Source organism: Sinohyriopsis cumingii, chromosome 17, assembly GCF_028554795.1.
Source record: "Sinohyriopsis cumingii isolate HCF-2022 chromosome 17, ASM2855479v2, whole genome shotgun sequence".
NCBI classification, from domain to species: Eukaryota; Metazoa; Mollusca; class Bivalvia; order Unionida; family Unionidae; genus Sinohyriopsis; species Sinohyriopsis cumingii.
This window is the reverse complement of record NC_142977.1, coordinates 65853271-65875397: the sequence shown is the minus strand read 5'-3', so window position 1 is coordinate 65875397 and position 22127 is coordinate 65853271. Positions and strand designations below refer to the sequence as shown.

The window sequence follows — 22127 nt, the reverse complement described above, 5'->3', positions numbered from 1 at the left end:
TGTGAAAACCCCATGTTAATATGACATGTGAAAACCCCATGTTAATACGACTTGTGAAAACCCCATGTTAATACGACTTGTGAAAACCCCATGTTAATATGACTTTCGTTCTGCTGAAATAGCAACATCAAGATTTTCATTTTCACCTTTGACCAACACTGGTATAAATGTTTTTTTTATTAAATTTCTGAGCTATCCTCTATGTAGTTTATTAAGAGTAGCAATAAAAAACTTGTACTAACAGACAGATGTACACTGGACAATGGACAATAGGCCATCCCATAATCTCTTCTGGTCTATGACCAGCAGAGCTAAAAATGCACCAGACCAAATAAAAATTCCATTTATGATGAATTTCCAATATTTCCAATATACCAAGTTTTTCTTTATATTCCAAAGAATAAGATGCAAAAGGTTATCAATTAATATACATAATTACATGCTTACTGATGCCTGCTTTCATTTTTTTATCCAAATGATTGATATTTATACAATTTCAAATTTTATTTCAAAACATGAAAATAACAACCAATCTGTTGACCAGATGAAAGTGCTCCATGTAAATAGATGGCTTTTTTAATCAGCTAAACAGGTACTGATTTTTGTATCAATGGAACATTTGTACAGTACAGCTCATTCAGTTCTTTGTTCCTCCATGTATCATTGTAGGGGATGGAGACAGCATGCTGAGATTAAGAAAAAGTCAATCAATGTTGCAACCATGCTGACTTAATGTGGAGAGTCTTTGAAGGCAATGTACCCTCACAGAACCATGCCACAGGGGTGGAGAGTCTTTGTAGGTAATGTATCCTCACAGAACCATGCCACAGGGGTGGAGAGTCTTTGTAGGCAATGTACCCTCACAGAACCATGCCACAGGGGTGGAGAGTCTTTGTAGGCAATGTACCCTCGCAGAACCATGCCACAGGGGTGGAGAGTCTTTGTAGGCAATGTTCCCTTGCAGAACCATGCCACAGGGGTGGAGAGTCTCTGTAGGCAATGTACCCTCGCAGAACCATGCCACAGGGGTGGAGAGTCTTTGTAGGCAATGTACCCTCACAGAACCATGCCACAGGGGTGGAGAGTCTTTGTAAGCAATGTACCCTCGCAGAACCATGCCACAGGGGTGGAGAGTCTTTGTAGGCAATGTACCCTCACAGAACCATGCCACAGGGGTGGAGAGTCTTTGTAGGCAATGTACCCTCACAGAACCATGCCACAGGGGTGGAGTGAACCATGCCACAGGGGTGGAGAGTCTTTGTAGGCAATGTACCCTCACAGAACCATGCCACAGGGGTGGAGAGTCTTTGTAGGCAATGTACCCTCATAGAACCATGTCACATGGGTGGAGAGTCTTTGTAGGCAATGTACCCTCACAGAACCATGCCACAGGGGTGGAGAGTCTTTGTAGGCAATGTAACCTCACAGAACCATGCCACAGGGGTTGAGAGTCTTTGTAGGCAATGTACCCTCACAGAACCATGCTACAGGGGCGGAGAGTCTTTGTAGGCAATGTACCCTCACAGAACCATGCCACAGGGTCACTATGGAGGAGGTGTAGATTAACTTTCTTTATATTTATGGGGAATGTTCTCTTCCGGAAAGTTTGAGTAATGTTGTCAAGGCTAAAGCTTTAAAATTAATTTGGTTTATGGGAAGAAAATATCTAACAAACACATGGACAGGCAGACAGTTGAATATGCAATTTACATCTGTGCAATATATGCTTATGAGAGAGACATAAGTAGTTAAATTGGTAGGTATTTTGGATATTTAAGAAGACACATACGTACACAGACCAACAGAGAGATAAATAAATAGGTAGATACCATCTGGCCATCCACAGGGCATGTCCACTTCTTGTTTGGGCACTCATTATCCTGATGATCATTTAGCTATAGAAAATAAATGTTATACATTTGTTAAAATAAAAAATGTGAGATTATCAAAAGAACAGAGTTTCTCTATTTTTATTTACTATAGGCCATGACACAGCTACAAATGAGGTTTCTTGGTTTCACCAAAGATTTCTTGACTGTGTGAAATTATAATCTTTAACAGGGACAACTAAAATTCCAAAACAAAGTCAATTTAAATATTAAAGATAATTTTAAATATCTCTGAAATGTTTTAAAGAAATTCAAAACCTGCAATACCCTCCAACTGTTATGACGCTGGATCTTGAACATAAGAGAAAGAAGCAAACCCAACATGTTTAGCAAAGTTCAACAAACAATTTATTTTTCTAGAATAAAAAGTGAAAATTCAAAGTCATCCACTGTATTGTGAATTAAATCCCAAATAATCCTCACTGTTCAAAAGTATAGAATGTTCTGAATGAATCTGAATAATCCTGAATGTTCTTATGTAACAAGTCTTATGGAATGTGATGCGATTTGCATTTTTAAAGTAGCTTTAACAATTTTCTGTCATATCCCAGTCACATTAGCCTGACACCAGGCCAACCAATCCTAACACTAACCTCTTAATGTTGAACACCAAGTGAGGCAGCTGTTAGTACCATTTTTATAAGTCTTTGGTATGACTCGTCTGGGGATCATACCCACGACCTCCCCCATCCGAGGTAGACGCTCTAACCACTTGGCCGCAAAAGTCTTAAATGTCTTGCAGAAATGCTCCCAGGATTTTATCATATGGAGGATTTTCCACCTTGTCATAAAAATATGGGGAGAGTAGAACAAAAATGAATGGGAGGATGAAATAGCTATAGATAAATATTTACATAACACTTCAATATCTCAAATCTCTTTCTTAGTGTTCCACTCTGTAACACCCCTACTCAAATCGAAATCTTTAAAAGATGTTGTTTCTAGGTGTATAATAAGCATCAGTCTGTACACTGTTTTAAAGCTTAATCTGTTCCTTATCTATATATGAATATTGTTCTGTAATGAGAACCCCATTTCACAGAATGCTGTCAGGGCCCCGAGTGGCTGAGAGTTCTAAAGTGCTCACTGTTCCGGATCACTGCCACCTCACCTCTGTCTGTGTGGGTTCGAGTCCAAGGCTCGGCTAGCATGGGTATGTGGGAAAGCCTGCCAGTAGCTTCTCGTGGGTCGGTGGTTCTTCCCTGGGTTTTCCAGGGTTCTTCCTCCACCAGGTATACTGGCCGCCATGTATAGCCTATCTTGTGCTGAAAAATGGTGTTAAACCCTAGAACAACAACAACAACAGAATGCTGTCTGAAGGGGCATATACCATACATAAACTAGCTTAGCCAGCTGGAGCATGTTTGGAAAATGTTCTTTATGCAGGTTATGCACAATTTTCCACAGCTCACAGGTATTGTCTTTTGGATACTTCTCCTCCAAATGATGATCTTTCACTTAACATAAGCTCTGTTAGTTTAACTTTCTTGAATTAGTACTCTACTAACTACACTGCCAGATTAAATGCTGTATCAGGATTTTAAGTCTTTTAATGCCATAGTCTATTTGTTCAAACAGAGGTATTTTGATCAAATAAATATTTTTACTTCTTAATTAGTTTTTAAGATTCTTATTTATTAAATTTATCGTAACCTTTATGATAGGGCTATAAAGTTTTGTAGCACGTGATCGTGCAGGGCTAAACTGAAATGAGAGGATGACTGTTTTTGTCCACATAGCATGTACATCGGACTCATATTTAACACTATTTTGGGGTTCAAAATCCTTCACTGATATCTCCAGGAACACTTTCACAGATCCAATAATCCTTACTTTAAAAATAAATTGCCTTTATTGCTATGATCAGCCAGTTTTGCCGACCGAAATCATCATTTAAAGATGTACCATGTTGGGTATCAGCCATTTTGGGTCTTCTGGATAGTCTGCATTATAAACATGCATTTGTAAAACTTCCTTGATGCAAACCATAACAAAATGCTTGTCACGGGGCCAAATGTGCCCATCAGATTGAGCATAACAACCATTCATGTTAAGCTGAAGAAACCAGATGTGTAAATAGTTATGAATACATACTTGTTGTGACAAGCTTGACTTGTGTTGTGACAAACACTTTAAGGGTGAATGGCCGGGAAATTTTTTATACAGTGCAACTAATTTGCAGACGTTCGCGCAAATCACCATTTTCCAACTGAACAAATTCGTACAAATTAGGCAGACCCTGGGAGCATGTCTTGTCCTGCAATAATATAATCCAGAATGTTTTTGAATTAGTTCTAAATAATCCCAAAGTATTGTTTTAGTCCATAATGTTAAGCACTCTGTAATTCCAATGAAATGAAATCCATAATTCCTCTAAAATTATATCGGAACACAATTATAAGTGACTCCACAGACTGATCATAAAACAGGAATGAATAACTGTTTACCAAATCCTTAATATACAAGATATACTTGACCTGTGATGCAATAGATTTTTGGGAAAAACCCACTCGTGAACTAGGTCAGGTCTTGAACCTGAACCCAAGTAAACAACTTGTTTACTTGTTTACTTCTTAGAATCACGACAAAAATTCTGATAGGTATAACCCTTATTCATGGACAAAAATTAAGCTGGAAATGCTAGTTCCTAAAAAAGGAACATCATGTAAGATTTTTGAAATTGACATCTTATATTAGAATTGGGGCAAATCTCTTTTAGAAACTAAAAATAATAAATAAGATAAATATAAGCATAAAGCATTTTGGAATGATCATAAAGAATAAGCAAGACATAATACAAAGAATATTAACATGGCTTTTATTTGTACCGAGTTATCGCTTGTTTGGTGTCACACCATTTTTATCATGCAAAGGCTAGAACAGTTATGTCAGTATATCAATCATTATTACATCTTATTTCACCCTACATTTAAAACTGCTGCAAAATAATGAGGTTACTACTGCTAAAGGTTATATTAATGACACGATGTCTAATTCATTATGATGTGTCAATTACCAGGTCTACATGCAATGACATTCCTCTTTCCCCCTTTAACCATAACACATTTTCCTGCCCCCAAAAGTAAGAAACTAAAGCTGCAGCCAAGAAAGCTGGCATGTATGGATAACATTTTACACAAACAAGAGAAGCCTGATACCCTGACTAATTATATATCAAGTCTAACCTAACTGATTCTGTGTGCGTGTGTGATCCAACTACAAAGCCTTGCACCATGAGATCAACCAATAAGACTACAATGTTTACATACATAAAAAGCTAAGTTTAGTTTACTGCCTGTAGCCATTTTTAAAACTGGTAAACATGTCTGCAGATATACATATGACTGTCACTGATCCAAGAACTACCCTTCCAATGAAATTATATATTCCACATATCTGCTTAAGAGGTTTATTTGGTGGAATTTTTCTGTAAATTATTTTCAAAAAATGTGCATGGTTTTCACAATCAGCTCCTCAGTAAACCTAACTGGGGAGAGGTTCATTTTCAAATCATTTCAAATAAACATAATCATTTCAGTTACTGTAAACCACATACATGTACAGGTATAAAAATCTGGTAAATGCTACAATGCTACAATTGTTTGGTAGACAAGAAATCTCCACTTGTTTAACAAACCACTCTTCTTTTTTTTTAAGCTACTATTCAGTTTCACAACTTGTTAATCAAGGTTTATATCATGAGCAAAAACCAATGACAATTTTTGTTTCTTCATAAGTGAAATGCCAGGAGAGTATGCTTATGTGTATAAAGATGTGTTTGTAGTGGCTATTTCATCCACACATGTGCAGATGGGTGAAAACTGAACATCCTTTTTTTTTGCTTATTGGACCCATGATGTTCAAGCCCTGGCCACTTTTTTTTTTACTCCTAATCAATCTAGCTATATGAAGTTTGGAATGGTCAGCTTTAGATCTTGGCCAAAGAGTTGCAAATCCAGAAACAAACTCCGGTTTTTAAAACATCAATTTTCAGCCTTAAATAACATCAGGTCTTAAACATTTTATTTTTTTCCACTGTATTTTTTAATGTGCATACAAAGTCTATATTATTTGGTAAAATTGTAGAACTATTTCTTTCTCCTTTTCTGTATTGCCTCTCACTTAGACCAGTCACTTGATAACTCGTGTCCAGATAACTTGTAAACCCACTTTTAATGTGTAGTAAGGCATGAATTCCATTTTTCTTATTACTAGAAAATAGCCTCCAAAACTGACCCTTATTTGTTGAACTTGAAAATTGTGATAAAAATTGGCAACTAAAACTTTGATATATTGCTTATCATAAAAACTGGTGGAATGAACCTGGAAATTGCAATCAACATTATGAAACTGTCAAATTTGAACAAGTCATATAATTGTTATATTCTCTTTCCAAAAGACACTCTTAGTAAACCATAAATGACAATATTTAAATGAACTTTCAATCAATGAAAAGTTTCAAATCACATAATGGAGTCAATACTTCATAATAAACAGCAATTAATTAAGTTTTTTTATCAAGTGAAATTTGTGTTTTAGTTTTGTTTAAGAGTAAAATCATCATAACTGCAACATGCCTTCTTGTATTCAAACGTACAGTGTGTCAATCTGCCATGACAGCGATGTCCTTGAGTGTTTCTCTGACAACCTATTTAAGGACAAACTGTGTCTGACATCTGACTTGCACAAGTATTTGTTGTATTGTTGCAATAAATTAAAAGCAGACCCCCTTTGTATTATCAGGGTAATTGTATCTTTTGTATTAAGTAAAGGAGGTGGAATGAAAGAAAAGTTAAAAGGCATGCAAATCCTACATTCATAAGCTCGAGAGGCCCTGGTCGTTTACTGGGTGAACTCATTTCAACTGATCCACTGAACACCGTTAAAAACATTATTGTGTACATAATACAACCAGACTACCACTCAATCATGATTGTAATCAAAGATAGTAAGGCAACCAAAAAACTTTGTTTCACAGATGCCATTCATTGTATCGAAGCTAGTTTCGGAAAAATCCTGAATTGGTTCCTTGAGATATCCTCATGGATGAGAATTTTCATTTTGGGGAAGAGATCGCATATGAATAAAATAAGATGATTGGGGCGTGGCTCCTGAAATTATATATGTATTTTTATACAATTATAAAATGAGTATTCAGCCATTACAGCTCAATACCATCCCCCAGGTGTTTTCTCTATGTTCAGCTGGGATGGCATCACTTCTTTTCTTGGATGTCCCTTGGTAAATCATGCCCACACTTATAATGTGGTCTATGTTTTTAGACCTGCTATGTGCGAGTTATCGAGGGAGAAGTTCAGAACATGAATTTATTTACATATTGATGAATTTGATAACAAACATTTAAATACTACAGGCACAACATATTTCATGAATTGGGATAGAAGTCTGAGTAAGAGATTTATACCTATTATAAGCAAACATTAAATGAAATACTTTACTCTGGATCAAATACTAACTTTTACAGGTGTGAATCATGTTTTTCACTATTCGATACACTATACTTTCTTTGGTTACAGTTTTTTCTTTTTCCATCTCCCCAAAATCTATAACAGATTCAAACAATTAAATCAACTCACAGCATTTAAGATACAATGTATATGACTCCTTTCTACCATTTTCATTTCAAGGTCAAACCCAACCTCATAAATAATACTTACTTTATCCCTTGGAATCTTCTTGATTTTACACTGCTCACATCTTATAGGATGCTTTGGGCAGACTTTGGAATGTTCCTTGAAAGACAAATATGCTGTATTTTAATGCCTTCATACTTATTATCTGCATAACTGTCACTTTTTTGACCCCATTGAAAAAATTGGGAATACCCGAGTTCACTTTTTTTAATGGTATCAAATTTTTATATATTTTGTGGCAAACAGAAACCACACATTCGAAGTCTAACAAAGAATTTTCCATCAGTGATGCTCTCTCAAATCAAGAATTTAAATGTCAGTTATGGTGGAATATTCAACATGTTCATTTATCATGCTCTTTGTAGAATGATATGTGTAGATTAAAATCTGATTCTCTGGTAAAATTACTGCAGGTGAATTCATTAAATTTACCACTGAAATAAGATTGTCAAAACATTACCAACACATACTTAGTGAATCTTTCTTCAGTAGATTTATGATGGAAAAATATAAGCAGCAAATATCCAGCAAAACATAGCTAAATTAAATCACAAGATAAGGAATTACATTTAAAGGGGGTGGAGTCCCTCATTTACCATTTCAAACAGCAGCAGTTTATTTTCAAATAGTTATTGTCAATATTACTGAATTAAATAGTGATCTGATGTGCTTTTTTTTCTTGATGGCTTAAACAAATATAATGCAGACATTACACTTCAGCATTTGAATGCAGATTAGTTTCCTAATCCTTTCCAATTATTATTACCATTACACAGATGATCGTACTGACTACAGGTGTGGCATTAGTCTTTTCAATTTCTTAAATTTCCAAAAGACTTCTATTCCTAACCTATTGCAAACCCTCTAAGATTTTTATGTCAATAAGCTCTTTGTTCCAATTGCATGTCACATCTTCATACCTGTGCCAACTTTTGCAAGTGTCATACTTTTAAAATGCAATTATTCACAAAATATGCAATATAAATTTATGACAACAATAACTGAAGTGTCTTCAGGCATGGCAGATTCAATAATTAAGTTCAGAAATAAATCTCCTTGACATACATATGGAAATATTTAGTCATATTATAAGCCATGAAAATGATATTCACAAAAATAAATAACTTCACAGTAACATATACAATTACTCCATTAAAAAAAAAGATAATAAGAATAACATCTTTTTCCTCACTAATGATGGTTCTTTCCAGGATTTTTTTGAGTCATGTAGGGTTTTGTCTGATCAAGTGACTTGGTCCATAACTGCTATCATCTTAACATTTGAAATGTGTGTTTTTAAGCAACTAAGAATCCCATCAACAAAACAATTAAGGGTTGATTATCTCTGTTGTTACACCATTGTATTCATGCTTCCTATATTTCTAAGAGTACTTTAATTAATAAAACAAGAGTAATTTGAAATGCCTGCTCCACTTTTAATAGTGCTATAGTAGGCACTTACAGAACATGGCTGACTTGGGAGATTACAAGATCAAGAAGCCTGTTCAAGAACAAATGTTATTCTGCAAATTCCATCCTTATTACAGGCACAATGACCTTAACCTTTGCCTTTTGACCCCCAAATTCAACATGGCATATACCACATGACAAGTACCAGCCCTCCACATATTATGTCTAACCCATGATTACAACTAAAGTTATTATGCCATTCAAAAAGTCTGATGAAGAAATTTACTCTAAACAAACATTATTTTGTAAACACATTTTTCTTTCAGCCTCAGTGACTGTAATTTTTGACTCTATGACCCCAAACCTAAACAGGTATCCACCATACCTTAACAGCAAGCCTTCCATAAACTTGGGTCAATGTATGTGATTAGAACTAAAGCAAAAAAGTAAACTAAGCCAATAAAGGTATACTTGTTGCTCCATTAAGATTTATAGAAAGTGAATGACAGATATAGCTTCTAGCTCCAGAAAGGTAACAAGGCCAGCCAAACAAATGCAAATATCTCATTATTACGCACAGATCTCACATATTATAGAACCTGTCTATGACAATGATGCTTAAAGGGGAGCAAAATCCTACTGGAATTTTGAGTCTCCAGAGTGGTAACAAGTTCAGCCAAACAAATACAAGATTACCTTATTAATACACATCAGATATTGCTCAGAATCCAATTATTACATCTTCATGATATATGACTCTTTAGCAAGTTGTATCAAACCCTGATTGGAAAATACAAGATTGCTGACAAACCCCAGTCGATCAGATGCAAGGTCACATCATCAATATTCTGCAATGAGCATGGTTGCCTTTGGCGGAATGTTTTGATTTCGAATTGACCAACCACATCAGCATCTGTCATTTGGAACATGTTCAGCTATTTCTGCGATAACATGCTTCATCTGTAGCCCATAATTATATGTATATCTACAGCAGGGAACCAGTATTCATGATCTGTAAGATTGACCTCGCTGATATTAATTCATTTCAGTAGCTTCACTAGGCACAAAATTTGATTTTATTAAAAGACACAATATAAATTTTATAAAAATTCAGAACAAAAAATAACGAGTCACCAAGATGTTTACCAGTAACCAATATAGCTCACTGGCCATGCAGTTCATGGACCTCTTTCATTTAGATAGTTAAATATGGCATAGCTGATGAAGCAGTGCTGTGGGCTGCTCTGGCAGCAGAACAAATAAATTTCAAAGAACAGTAGAAGGAGAAAACAAATATTTGATCTGCAAGAGATGCTTGGCATCACAGCAAAATATCATCTGCATAAAGTTCACAATCTTAGTAAGTGTTGGTTTCTCGATATGAAACATGTAGTAATTTTGCTTTTTTCCAATCCTATAAAATCGGATCAGTGCAATATTGTTTTGTACTCAAATGTATACAGGTGTAAAACTACAAATAATAAGGATCTATAAATCTATGTCCATGGTTCAAATATAAATATGAAATACAAATATTATTAACCTAGGTTGTACTTAAATTTATGTTAAAATAATAAATCGCACCTGTATTAAGATCCCCAAATCATCCAAGCCAATAATTTCTGAGGGTATGCATTTAAACTTTTTCAGACATTCTCTGGATTTATAAATGTCAAGTTTCTTTTTAAATAATACTGAAAACTGGGTGTGATCTTTAAGTTGAAAGGTGAAGTTCGGAAAGAAAGTCTTTCACTGAATCATGCTGCATTAAAATTCAAATAACGATACATTTGATTAGTTTTCAGTTATTTCAACAGCAACTTGTTTGTGCTGTTTCTAATTTGTTTCCAACTATGATCATAATCATTTCAGAAACGTTTCATCAATTTTTTAATTCTTTAACTGTTCTTAGCATGTTCCAGAACTATTTCAAGAACTATTCTTGATTGTTTTGTAGGAACTATTTAAATTATTTTTAGCACATTAACTGTTCTTGATGTTCAGAACAGTTCTTAAATGAAATATTTTTGTTCTTAAAAGGTATTTCATTTGTTCTTGAAGATACTCATGAACTGTTCAAGAACTCAATTTCATCAACACCAAAATACAATTTCAGGAAAGTTTAATGTTCTGTTCAAGAATTGTTCATAAAGTTCATGATTGTTCATAATTTTAAGAACCCTATTTCACAGGGAAACATTCTCTCTCTCTCTCTCTCTCTCTCACTCTGTGCTGACATCTGAATGGTTTGGGTGATATTTAACAGCATGAACAGGAATATCTCTATCTCTTTTCAAAGACAGATATAGACAACATGAATAATGTAATTAACCAATTTGAATGGGATTAAAAAAATTGAAAAACTTCGTGTATACACAAATTTAGTAATCAACTAAATCATCATAGTTGTTTGATTCCAGTTAGCTCTATTAAATACACTGTATATTCAGCACATTCTTGTACATGTCACAATTTAGATAGGGTATCAAGATTGTGACGTACATGTAAGTGTCACAACATAGGATGGATTCAGAGGATTTTTCTCTTTGCAAAAATCTTAAAACAGAAATTCTATTCACAAACTATACAACTTTCTTCCTAATCATATATATTAATAGACATTAGATAGATAGATAGATGTTAGCAAATAATAGCTATATATAATAAAACAAATTCAGATTTTCTGATATTTTTCAACAAAATATCCATGTGCACCAATGGTTGATAATCTTGAAACAGCAACTAATTATAGTTTTCTCTAGGCACATCATCATTTTTATTTTCCACATCATCATTTTTATTTTCAAGTATCAGGTGCTGTATCAAATTTAATTACCTTTCTTTGATCTTTTTTAGTAGCAGAAGATTCCCGTAAAACCAAAAACTCTTGAATGGACTGATGCTTTACTGGGCATAAAAAAATCACCAAGAATTCGAGATTTCTTCCTTTTAAGTGCTGAATGTTGAAACATTCTGTGATAATACTTCTATGATAATAAGATTTTCATGATTTTCAAATTATAGTTTTGAACATAATGGATGTCAGATTTGATTCATTTTTTTTAGGGCACAGTGGACATCGTTGTGTCTTTTGGTCAATGGGGGATGTCATAATGATCATATTTTCAGGGGAAGTAGGAAAACAAGATTATCATGACAGTTGTCATGGCAGCCATATTTATATGTAAAACAGTCACCATTTTAAACTAGGCATCATGAAAGTCTATGCTGATAAAGCCATCCATCTGGAGTAGAGATAACAATATTAATCAAGATAGCCAACATGGTGGCCATATTGTGGGTTAGACATTTTCATTTTGGACCAACCCCATGTCAAAATGATTTCCCTTTTTAAAGGAGCAGCAAAAACAAGATTTTTAAGATGAACACATTTTTAATATCAGATCAGCACCTTTTTAATTTCAGATCAACAAAATATAATACGAAGTCTTTTAGTGAAAACCATGATGATATGATCATTCATTCAGGAGAAGTAATGATTATAGGATTTTCAAAACATGCTACAGAGGCACCCATACTGGACCCCATAACACCACTATTTTCATTTACAACCACGTAAACATCATAAGAAGTCTTTTGATGGAAATCCCATGTCAGTATGACTGTCCATTCATCTGGAGTAGAGATAAGAAGGTTTGCTAGATGGTGCTGTGACAGCCAAATTGGACCTAAGAATGGCACCATTTTCATTTTGGACCACATCAACATCTTAAGAAATCTTAATAGTGAAAACCTCGTGTTCGATAGTAACAATAACAAGATTTTTGCAAGATGGCCAATGTGTGACTTTCATATTAGATGTCAGATCAGCACCATGTTCATAAAAAACCAAACGGACATCATAAGAAGTCTTTTGGCGAGAAAATGTTCAGGAGTTGCAAAGAAAACATTTTGAAGATAAACTGCCATAATGGCCATAAATCACTTCATATCGACACTATTTATATTATGACCAACAAAACATCATAAGAAGTGTTTTTAATGAAAACCCCAAGTTGATGTGACCATACATGAAAGAGAAGTATCTTAGTCTAACGAAATGTTCCTGATGACCTCTGTGGCAGCAATTTTGGAACCTAGGTCAGCACCATTCACTGAGAACCAACTAGACATAAAAAATCATTTAGTGAAAACTCCATGTTGATATGACCATCCATTCAGGAACAGTAATAACAAAATTTCAACAAGGCTTCAGTGTTGGCCATATTGGTTATCAGATGTGCCCCATTTTCATTAAGAACCAACTAGACAAAGTAAGGAGTTGGTGAAAACCCATTCTGATGTGACCACCCATTTAAGAGTAGCGATAACAAGATTTCAGGATAGCTGCTGTTAGGTGGCAATATTCACCATTTTCATTTAGAAGCAACTACATATCATACGAAATCGTTTACTGAAACCCAATGCTGATATGACCATCCATTCAGGAGATGCAGTGATAAAAATATGTACATATCATGGATGTGCCAGTGGCACCATTTTCTTCTAGCACCAACAAGACCATGGGATCAGTATGTGTTTGATGGCAATCTTCCAAGTAGTTTAGGAGGAGTAGTGATAAAAAATTTGTGCTGATGGACAGATGGCATCAGACAACAAAACAGGCTATCCCATAAGCTCTTCTTCTCTCTGCATGATAGACCTAAAAGTGAACAATTACATCTTTCTGAAACCTAAGGGGTGCATGAGACAAGATGGCTGCCATGTATATATAGTCTTAAAACAGCTCTACTCAATTAAATGAACTTGGTGTGAAAACTGGTGTTAAATATGCTAATTCCTATTGCCATAATTTATACTGTGGATTTATGACAATATTAAGTTAGTGTAAGTGAAATTTAATGTGCACGTTTTCATTTATTCAAGTGAATTTGGAAACCTGTTCAAAACAAAGGATTTTTGGTTATCGAAGATGGCTACCGAAGTGGATATACTTGAAACTGAAATACATCTACCATATCTGAACTTCATTTGATACCAACTCAAACACATTACCGGTATTCAAGTTTCATTCAAAAGTTTATGGATATGTGCTAGTCATATATAAGGATTTCATATACTTGCTATCACTGTTATGAACAAGCTAAAAATATCAGAATCATGGAAACATATTTAAAGACCAGCCTTGTAGGTTTCTTACTCAACACACTCAGCTCAACCTTTTCTGCATCATTCTCTGGCTTTAGTATGTCTGATGTACCTGAAGATCAGAGCCACACAGATAATCCCATGCAGGAAAGTCATGTTCAGAGTGAAAATGAAAACAATGGTACAGATGACGATTTTGAGTTATCCAATATGGCTGACATTTATCCAGAATTCCTGAGGGTCAAACATAATAAATTCAGTATCACTGTGCATATAGATCCACAAAAGTTTGAGTTTGTAAAACAGATATTGGATTCAGATCCTTGCATGACTTCATGCAGTTCAAGTGTACAAAATGGTATTATCTACAGAACACAAGAGAAAAACACTGTGACAACTACATTGTATAAAACAACACGTGTCTTACATATACAGGGGTTGAACAGTTTCACATGGTTAGATCATATTATCTGTAAATGTTGACAGGATGAGAATACCCATGCAAAAGGCAGTTTTATGCTGACATCTAAACATGAAACAGCTCCTGAAGTCTTTGACCTAAATGACTCAGGCAATAAAATTAACACCCCTCCAGAGTGTCAGGCAATTACACACTCCATAAATCATGACCACAGCAGTGATGGCTTAAACCATAATGATTTCTTCATGTGTGTACATCAAAAAACATTTAGGAACTTGGAGGCCCAAATTGAAGAATTAAAACTACAGTTACATGCTATTAAGTCAGCACAGGGAAGGGTTAATGAGCAAGTAACCTCATGTGAAATAGCAATTCAGACAGACTCCCAAATATCAACAGTATCAGATGCTCAGACACAGACAATCCCAGTACCAGCCAAAAGAAAATGTAAAATGACCATGCAAATAAAAACTGATACCCAAAGTAATCTTGCATTGCAAACAACACTACCCCCCTCTCAGTCATGTTTCACACCTGCAACAGCAATTAGCATACACCCATGGCCCTCAGCTCAGACAAGTCTGTTGCCTTCACCCACAACTGCATTTCCCAGTGCTCAGACAAATGTGTCAAAATCAACTCGAGTAGTTCACACAATTGAAACACCAATTTCAGCACCCCTTCCTCTAAGATGTGTCTGAAATACAGTCCAGAGTCCAACACATGCATCACAAGCTAGAAAAGATAGGACTCTAATAATTGGCTCCTCAATTTTGAATAGTATAATACCAAGGAGACTTTTTAAAACAGATGTACAGACTCTAAGAGGTGCAAAAATTGACAACATCACGGACAGAATAATGAACAGTGACCTAACCAAATACAACCAAATTATTATTTTAGTAGGTGGAAATGATGCCAGTGAGGGAAGGTCACTAAATCAAATCAAAACAGATTTTGAAAGTTTACTGTATGCCGCTAGGTATTGCAGCCCAAACACATGTAAAATAATGATATCAGGACTACCTCCACATGTGGACACCAAGGCCAAAGAAATCAATGATCTGATAATTGACCTATGTGAAGACTTCAACCTACAGTACATTCCACAATACACGTTTCTTTCTTCAGAACCAGGATGTCAACCTCAGTCTCTACCACAGAGACAAAATTCACTAAAGCAGAAAAGGAACCTCTCAGCTACCGAGAAATATTAACATGTATGCCCCCATTTTCAGGCACTATAATGAAGAGTACTGTCTCATATGTGGAGAAACAAGGCACATGACATGTGTATGCCATCATGGCAAACAGATTGAGTGCTTCAGATGCCATAAATATGGACACAAACAAAGACTTTGTCCATCAATGTATTATACATATTAGGATGCTGGGAAAGAGGAGAATGCCAATGCTTCATTTACAACAAATCTAAATGTACCTAGTGAGACTACTGACTTAAACTATTCAATGGACACTATTGTAGAAGCAAACGTAAATGGATTTTCAGGGTTTGTATGTGACTTTTAAGATGCTAATATATATGAACATTTAAATATAGAAATAGGATGTAAGAATGATAAAAGTAGTATGGAGACAATCTCAGCGAGTACCCCATTGCATAATGACATACATATAATTGATATGAAACTAAATACAAAACGTTTTAACATAGGTCACTTAAATGTACAAGGTATAGTGGGAAAAATATACCAGATCAAGTTAATATTGTCTTCCAAGCAAAATAATATATATGTTTTTGGACTCACTGAAACCAAATTAAATGCTAACCACAACGATGATCTATTTCACTGTCAAGGCTACAATAAACCTAAACCATTACGTAGAGACAGAGACCTATATAAAGTTCCATGGAATATGATCCAAAATTTGGATGACACAGATGAAGCCCTGAGGGTGTGGACTGACTTATTCATGGATGTAGTCTCTAAGTATGCACCACTGAAAGTACGATAAAGATATAAATTCAATCTAATTGGCTTACTACTGAAATCCTAGATGCTATGAAAACATGAGACCAATTCAAGGCTTTGGGAAACCATGCACAATATAAAGTATGGAGAAATAAAATAACAAGTATGATTAAAAAAGCTAAAAAAAACTTATTAACAATCACTGCTTGAAAACTAAAAGAGCAACACAAATTCCATTTGGAAAGTCTTCAATGAACTCACTGGAGGAACACACAAAGATCAGACAAATAAAATTCACTCACTTCTGGTAAATGACACCATAGTCACTGATGACACTGACATTGCAAATGTTTTCAATGATTTTTTCACGAACATTAACACAAAGTTAAAAGAACCAGTGATAGAAAACAACTTTAATGAACTGCAGCAGCAAAATCTCTAAGGAGGTATGTTTCTCTATCCCACCAGTATCAAAAAATTTTGTTAAAAAATGTCTCAGTGAACTTGATACCAAGAAAACTACAGGACTTGATCAGATTGGTCCACGACTCATTAAATCTTCTGCCTCTGCTATTGTAGATAGCATAACATTCATAATCAATGTAAGTATTGCAACATCATCTGTCCAAAAATATGGAAAACTGCAAAAGTAACTCCTATTCACAAATCTGGTTTCTAAGGATGACGCTGATAACTACCGACCAATCTCAATACTACCAAACTTGTCAAAATTGATTGAAAAACATGTCCATGACTCATTCATGTCATATTTAACCAAACACTTGCTGTTACACCCTAATCAATCAGGCTTTAGACAGAAACTTTCCTGTGAGACTGCATTGATCTCCCTAACTGATAAATGGCTTCAAGCACTTGACCAAGGTAGAGTAATAGGATCTGTATTTGTAGATTTCAGGAAAGCTTTTGACATGGTGGATCATGAAATCCTTTTGAAGAAACTAAAAATATACCAGTGTGATGAAAGAACAATTAGATGGTTTACTTCTTACTTAAGTGAGAGAACACAACATGTTTACATAAATAATGTTCTGTCTGAACCTGGAACAATTAGATATGGAGTACCACAAGACTCAATTCTAGGTCCATTACTATTCATTTTATTTATTAATGACATACCACTTTTACTAAGGGACTCAGTATCATCATCAGATCTCTATGCAGATGACACAATATTGTCAGACATCCAAAACACAAAGCATGAATTTGAAATTTCTTTATAGAATGCCCTAAACAAACTGGAAAACTGGTGCACATGCAATGGCATGGTGGTAAATACTGGTAAAACTAAAATATTACTTATCTCAACACAGCAAAGAAGGACCAATCTTGATAGTGATGAACTATGTCTGACATGGAAAGATAAACATTTGCAAATGGTCTGTCATGATGAACTACTTGGTGTTCTGGTAGATAATAACCTATCATGGACTGAACATATTAAACATATCAGTAAAAAAAGTCAATTCAAGTTTATGGCTTCTCAGTAGGATAAAACATTTTCTCCCTGAAAGGCACAGAAAACTATTTTATAACAGTTACATACGACCCTATTTAGACTACTGTAATACAGTATGGGGTAATTCAAATGAAAAAAACAGCAAAGCTGGTACATCTTCAAAAACGAGCATTTGGGCTAATATCAATCCAGAAAGAAAGCAAGGAAAATTTAGCTGGTAGGTTAAAAATATTACCTATTAAAGACTGAATCTGTTTGAGAAAAGCCAAATTAATCTACAGGATATCCCATAATAGTGCTCCTAAATATTTACAATCACTATTCCAGTATATGCTACCTGGTAATACTACCCACCTGCAATCCGTATCTACCAAACTGTATAAAATTCCCAAACCAAATGAGTTATTTTAAAAAAGTTTCCAATACTCTGGAACTCTGCTCTGGAACAGTATTCCAGTTGAGATTAGAAATGCCCACTCTATTTCTTTCTTCCAAACCCAATATATCCAATGGCTTCAGAGATGCAGCTAAAATAAATAAATTCCTTTGTATGAAGGCCTCAAGGTAGATTAGTTCTTAGCTAGTTGTGTTACCCTCTTTAAATAAGGTCATTATTATTATTATTAAAGTATGCTCAGATAAAATGTTTAAGGCTTTATGAAAACTTTACGGAAAGACACTACTAAAAATTCTGAGCAACAATGAAACAAATTACGAAAGAAACATTATCATGCTGTATACAAAAGGTTTGCTTGAGCACTAAGGAATTACTTTTAATCTTCTGCCCCAAAGTTAATCAAGTATATTACCTATGATAATCAACATCACTTCAATTAGGAAAAGTATAACTTTCAATCATTTTATACAAAACAGCTAAACTAATATGAAACTGTACAAATCATTCATAATGAACTCCTTAATCTTCAGCAATAGTACTGTGTTGTATCCATTTGCTTCTACGATGTATACATTGCATTTCATAAGCACTTTCCTTTCGTACTAACCATAAATCCACTGCATCTAATGTTCATTCGGTGTAGTACTGTATTGAGTTTATAAATCTTTCTTAACATGGAAATAAAAAGACTTCATACTGATGCAAGTAACATATTAAATATTAATCCTACCCACCTCCCCCAAATAAAATCCACACACATATGCATGCAAATTAAAAAGTATCAGAAAGGTTATTTACCAACAACTCTGCACTAGTAATCAGGCTGCCACAGTGTTTGCAGTTAACAGGCATTTTAGGACATGTTTTTGTTATTTGTTCCACCAGACCCAACTGGAGTACTGAATTCCCCCACTGTGGACACTGGGCCATCTGGTATGGGCAAGTTATAATATTTTGAACAGACTGGTTTAACCAGTGCCTCATTACACTTATCTACAGAGTCACTCACCCCACTGACATAGTATAAAATCTGTGAATGACCATATACAATTGTAAACTAATTAAATATTTTGGACACAATAAGCATGTTACAAGCATAGTCATCCAGCAATAAAACAAACAATTAGAGATTACTGTTATTTACAGATAAATGTTTAAAGCTGTTTTATCAATAAAATGAAATAACTTTTATTATTGATATTCCAATGCATCATTTACTGGATATTCATATGTATCATTTTAGTGATATTCCCATGTATCATTTTACTGGTATTCCTAAGTATCTTTTCACTGATATTCAAGTGTTTCCCTTTATCCTCATTTGTGTTTCAGAGACACCCACATTTTTCATATGACCCCCAGTTTTGATACAAAATTTGTTTTTTACTCAGTCTGACTCCCAGTTCTGACATCAATGGGATGTTTGACTCTTAGCCTTGCACTCCCCAGAGATACAATGTATTCATATGTATCATTTTACTGATACAACTATACACCATTTTACTGATATTTATATTTATCTTTATACTGATATATATTACTATGTATCATTTCACTGATATCCCAATGTTTTTACTTAATATTCCTACATATCTTTTTAATATTTCTATGTATCATTTTACTGATATTTCTATGTATCATTTTACTGATATTCCTTTGTATCTTTTTTTACTGATATTCCTATGTATCATTTTACTGATATTCCTTTGTATCTTTTTTTAACTGATATTCCTATGTATCTTTTTATTGATATTCTTATGTATCACTTAACTGATATATATTTTACAGTAAATGCAATTTTGGGAAAAACTATGTCATGGGGGACATTTGATCCATCCTTGCTGTATCCACCAAAGACAAGGCATTGTAGTCAGTGATTTTTTCTCTCAATGACCTAGTCAATGACAGGCACATATTGAACAGATTAAGTTTTATTGCCGCTAACAGAACATTACAGCAATCGAATCATGTAGTGAGTTCATGCCAGAACTATGTAGGCAGTGTTATTTTAAAGATGCATGCTACCTAGCATCAGACACATTGCCATTTCTGAAAAATATCGCATATAATGCTTGTAATTCTTCAGAAAAACCAGCTGCAGAATTGTCTGTTCCATTCTCATGCATTTCAAACTACAGCCTAGTATTACCTACAATACTGGAATGCAGCTGTGTAATAATGCAATCTCTGTAGAGAATGAGAAGAAAATAAAATCATAATTAACAATGCATATGCAGCCTCTTGATATACTGTCATGAATCAGGTATGTCTGTCTGGCAGAATTTGACAATGTACAGATTTTAAATGTCATTTAATATATCTGATCAATATTTTGTGAACATTAAAAAAGAAAATAAAAGGAGAAAATTGTTTGTTTTCATCCCTGGAAAAATGCATTGTTTTTGTTCATTCCAGGAATTTTGTGTATACTATAATGGATTTTTGCAAAGATATAGTCTATATAATTCCCATTATTAAAATTTTTCCACTTTTCTGAATGACCACTAAGAGTATTTAAGTTTTAATATCCCAGAGGGTGGTTTAACCAGCATACATAACTACTTAAGAAATCAGACATTTTTTCACTTATTAGCAAACTGTCTTTCATCTGTATCAGCGGCAGAGAAATATATTGCCCAAGAGCCCAATATAACCAAGTAAGGTAACCATTTTTCCCCATGTGAAGGCTCTGACAAGCAACTCCAAAACTATAATTAAAAAAAAAATCAACTTAAAATTTTTAATATTTTTTCCAGTGACCAATATTTATTTCTTATATTGTCCCTCTGGGTACCTTCAGCAAGGTGCATCAGTTATCTCCATAGTATTCTACAGTTTAGTGTTGGGTGATTTCATTAGTAAGAAGTCACACTAAACCATGTACATGTATTTTGTTGGAAGAGATGGGCATCTGGCAGTTGTTTCTCTTGGTTAACCGTAACCTACCTAATGTGTAAGTAAAGTATCATTCAAAACTTTGAGGTCAGTCTTACAGAGGCACAGTTCTGTCTCGCAGAAATATTTGAGGTTGTCAGAACTGCCAAGTATAAAGAATCAAACCAATAGCAATTCGCATTTTTCATACTACACTGGTTTTTAAGGTAAAGACTCAACGAAAATCCCACATGGATATTATAAATTAATCGGACAGTTTAGACAAAGGAAAGACAGTATTGGATTAACAATAAAAAGAACTGTAATGACATAAAACTTGGATCAAAAAATGTGGCAGGATCAGATAATGTATCATTTTATTTAACATTCATGTTTTAATTAGGTAGGATTAGATAATGTATCATTTCATATACCGTTCCTTTGTAATTGCAGTAAAGTTATCAGTTACAATTATTGTGTTATTCTTTTTTCTACCCCCTTTTGTCAATTAGGCAACCTATACCAGTTGTTTTATTTTCCCTTCAGGTAATTAGGCTACCCTGATTGCCTACCTGTTCATGATTTTTTGTTCAAATTACTGGACAAACCATAGGCAAATTTTCAACTGATGATAACCATCAGAGTCAGTCAATTAGTCTTTCTGATTTATTCTGGTTGTAGAATGTTTCTTTGGCAATATATTTCCAACTGTAATTGATATTTGGAAGCCTGGATTGAAGTGAGGTTAGTACTTTTGTTTTCTGCATTTCTTATTCTGTCAATGTTGATGTTTTCTTCATACTATGTATAGTTTTCTCATGTTAGATTATATATAGATGCAGCTATAAAGCTGTTATGGATAAATGTATGATCATTTTAAATTGCTACCTGTGATAGTATGGTGATATTGCTCACTACTGGGTAGTAACTTAAGATGTTTACCTAATAAGTAAGACAGAATA

At 34.4% G+C, this 22127-nt stretch overlaps 1 protein-coding gene across 1 annotated transcript in view; it reads right to left on the bottom strand.

Moving 5' to 3' along the window:
- Window positions 1-22127, bottom strand: part of LOC149779139 (TNF receptor-associated factor 2-like) — a 54438-nt gene that overhangs the window by 10027 nt on the left and 22284 nt on the right. Inside the window, exons 4-5 of the mRNA XM_089939697.1 lie at window positions 7568-7642; window positions 1830-1895 (exon numbers count right to left, since the gene is read on the bottom strand). Of these exons, the coding sequence (XP_089795823.1) occupies window positions 1830-1895; window positions 7568-7642 (141 nt within the window). The remainder of the gene's footprint in view (window positions 1-1829; window positions 1896-7567; window positions 7643-22127) is intronic.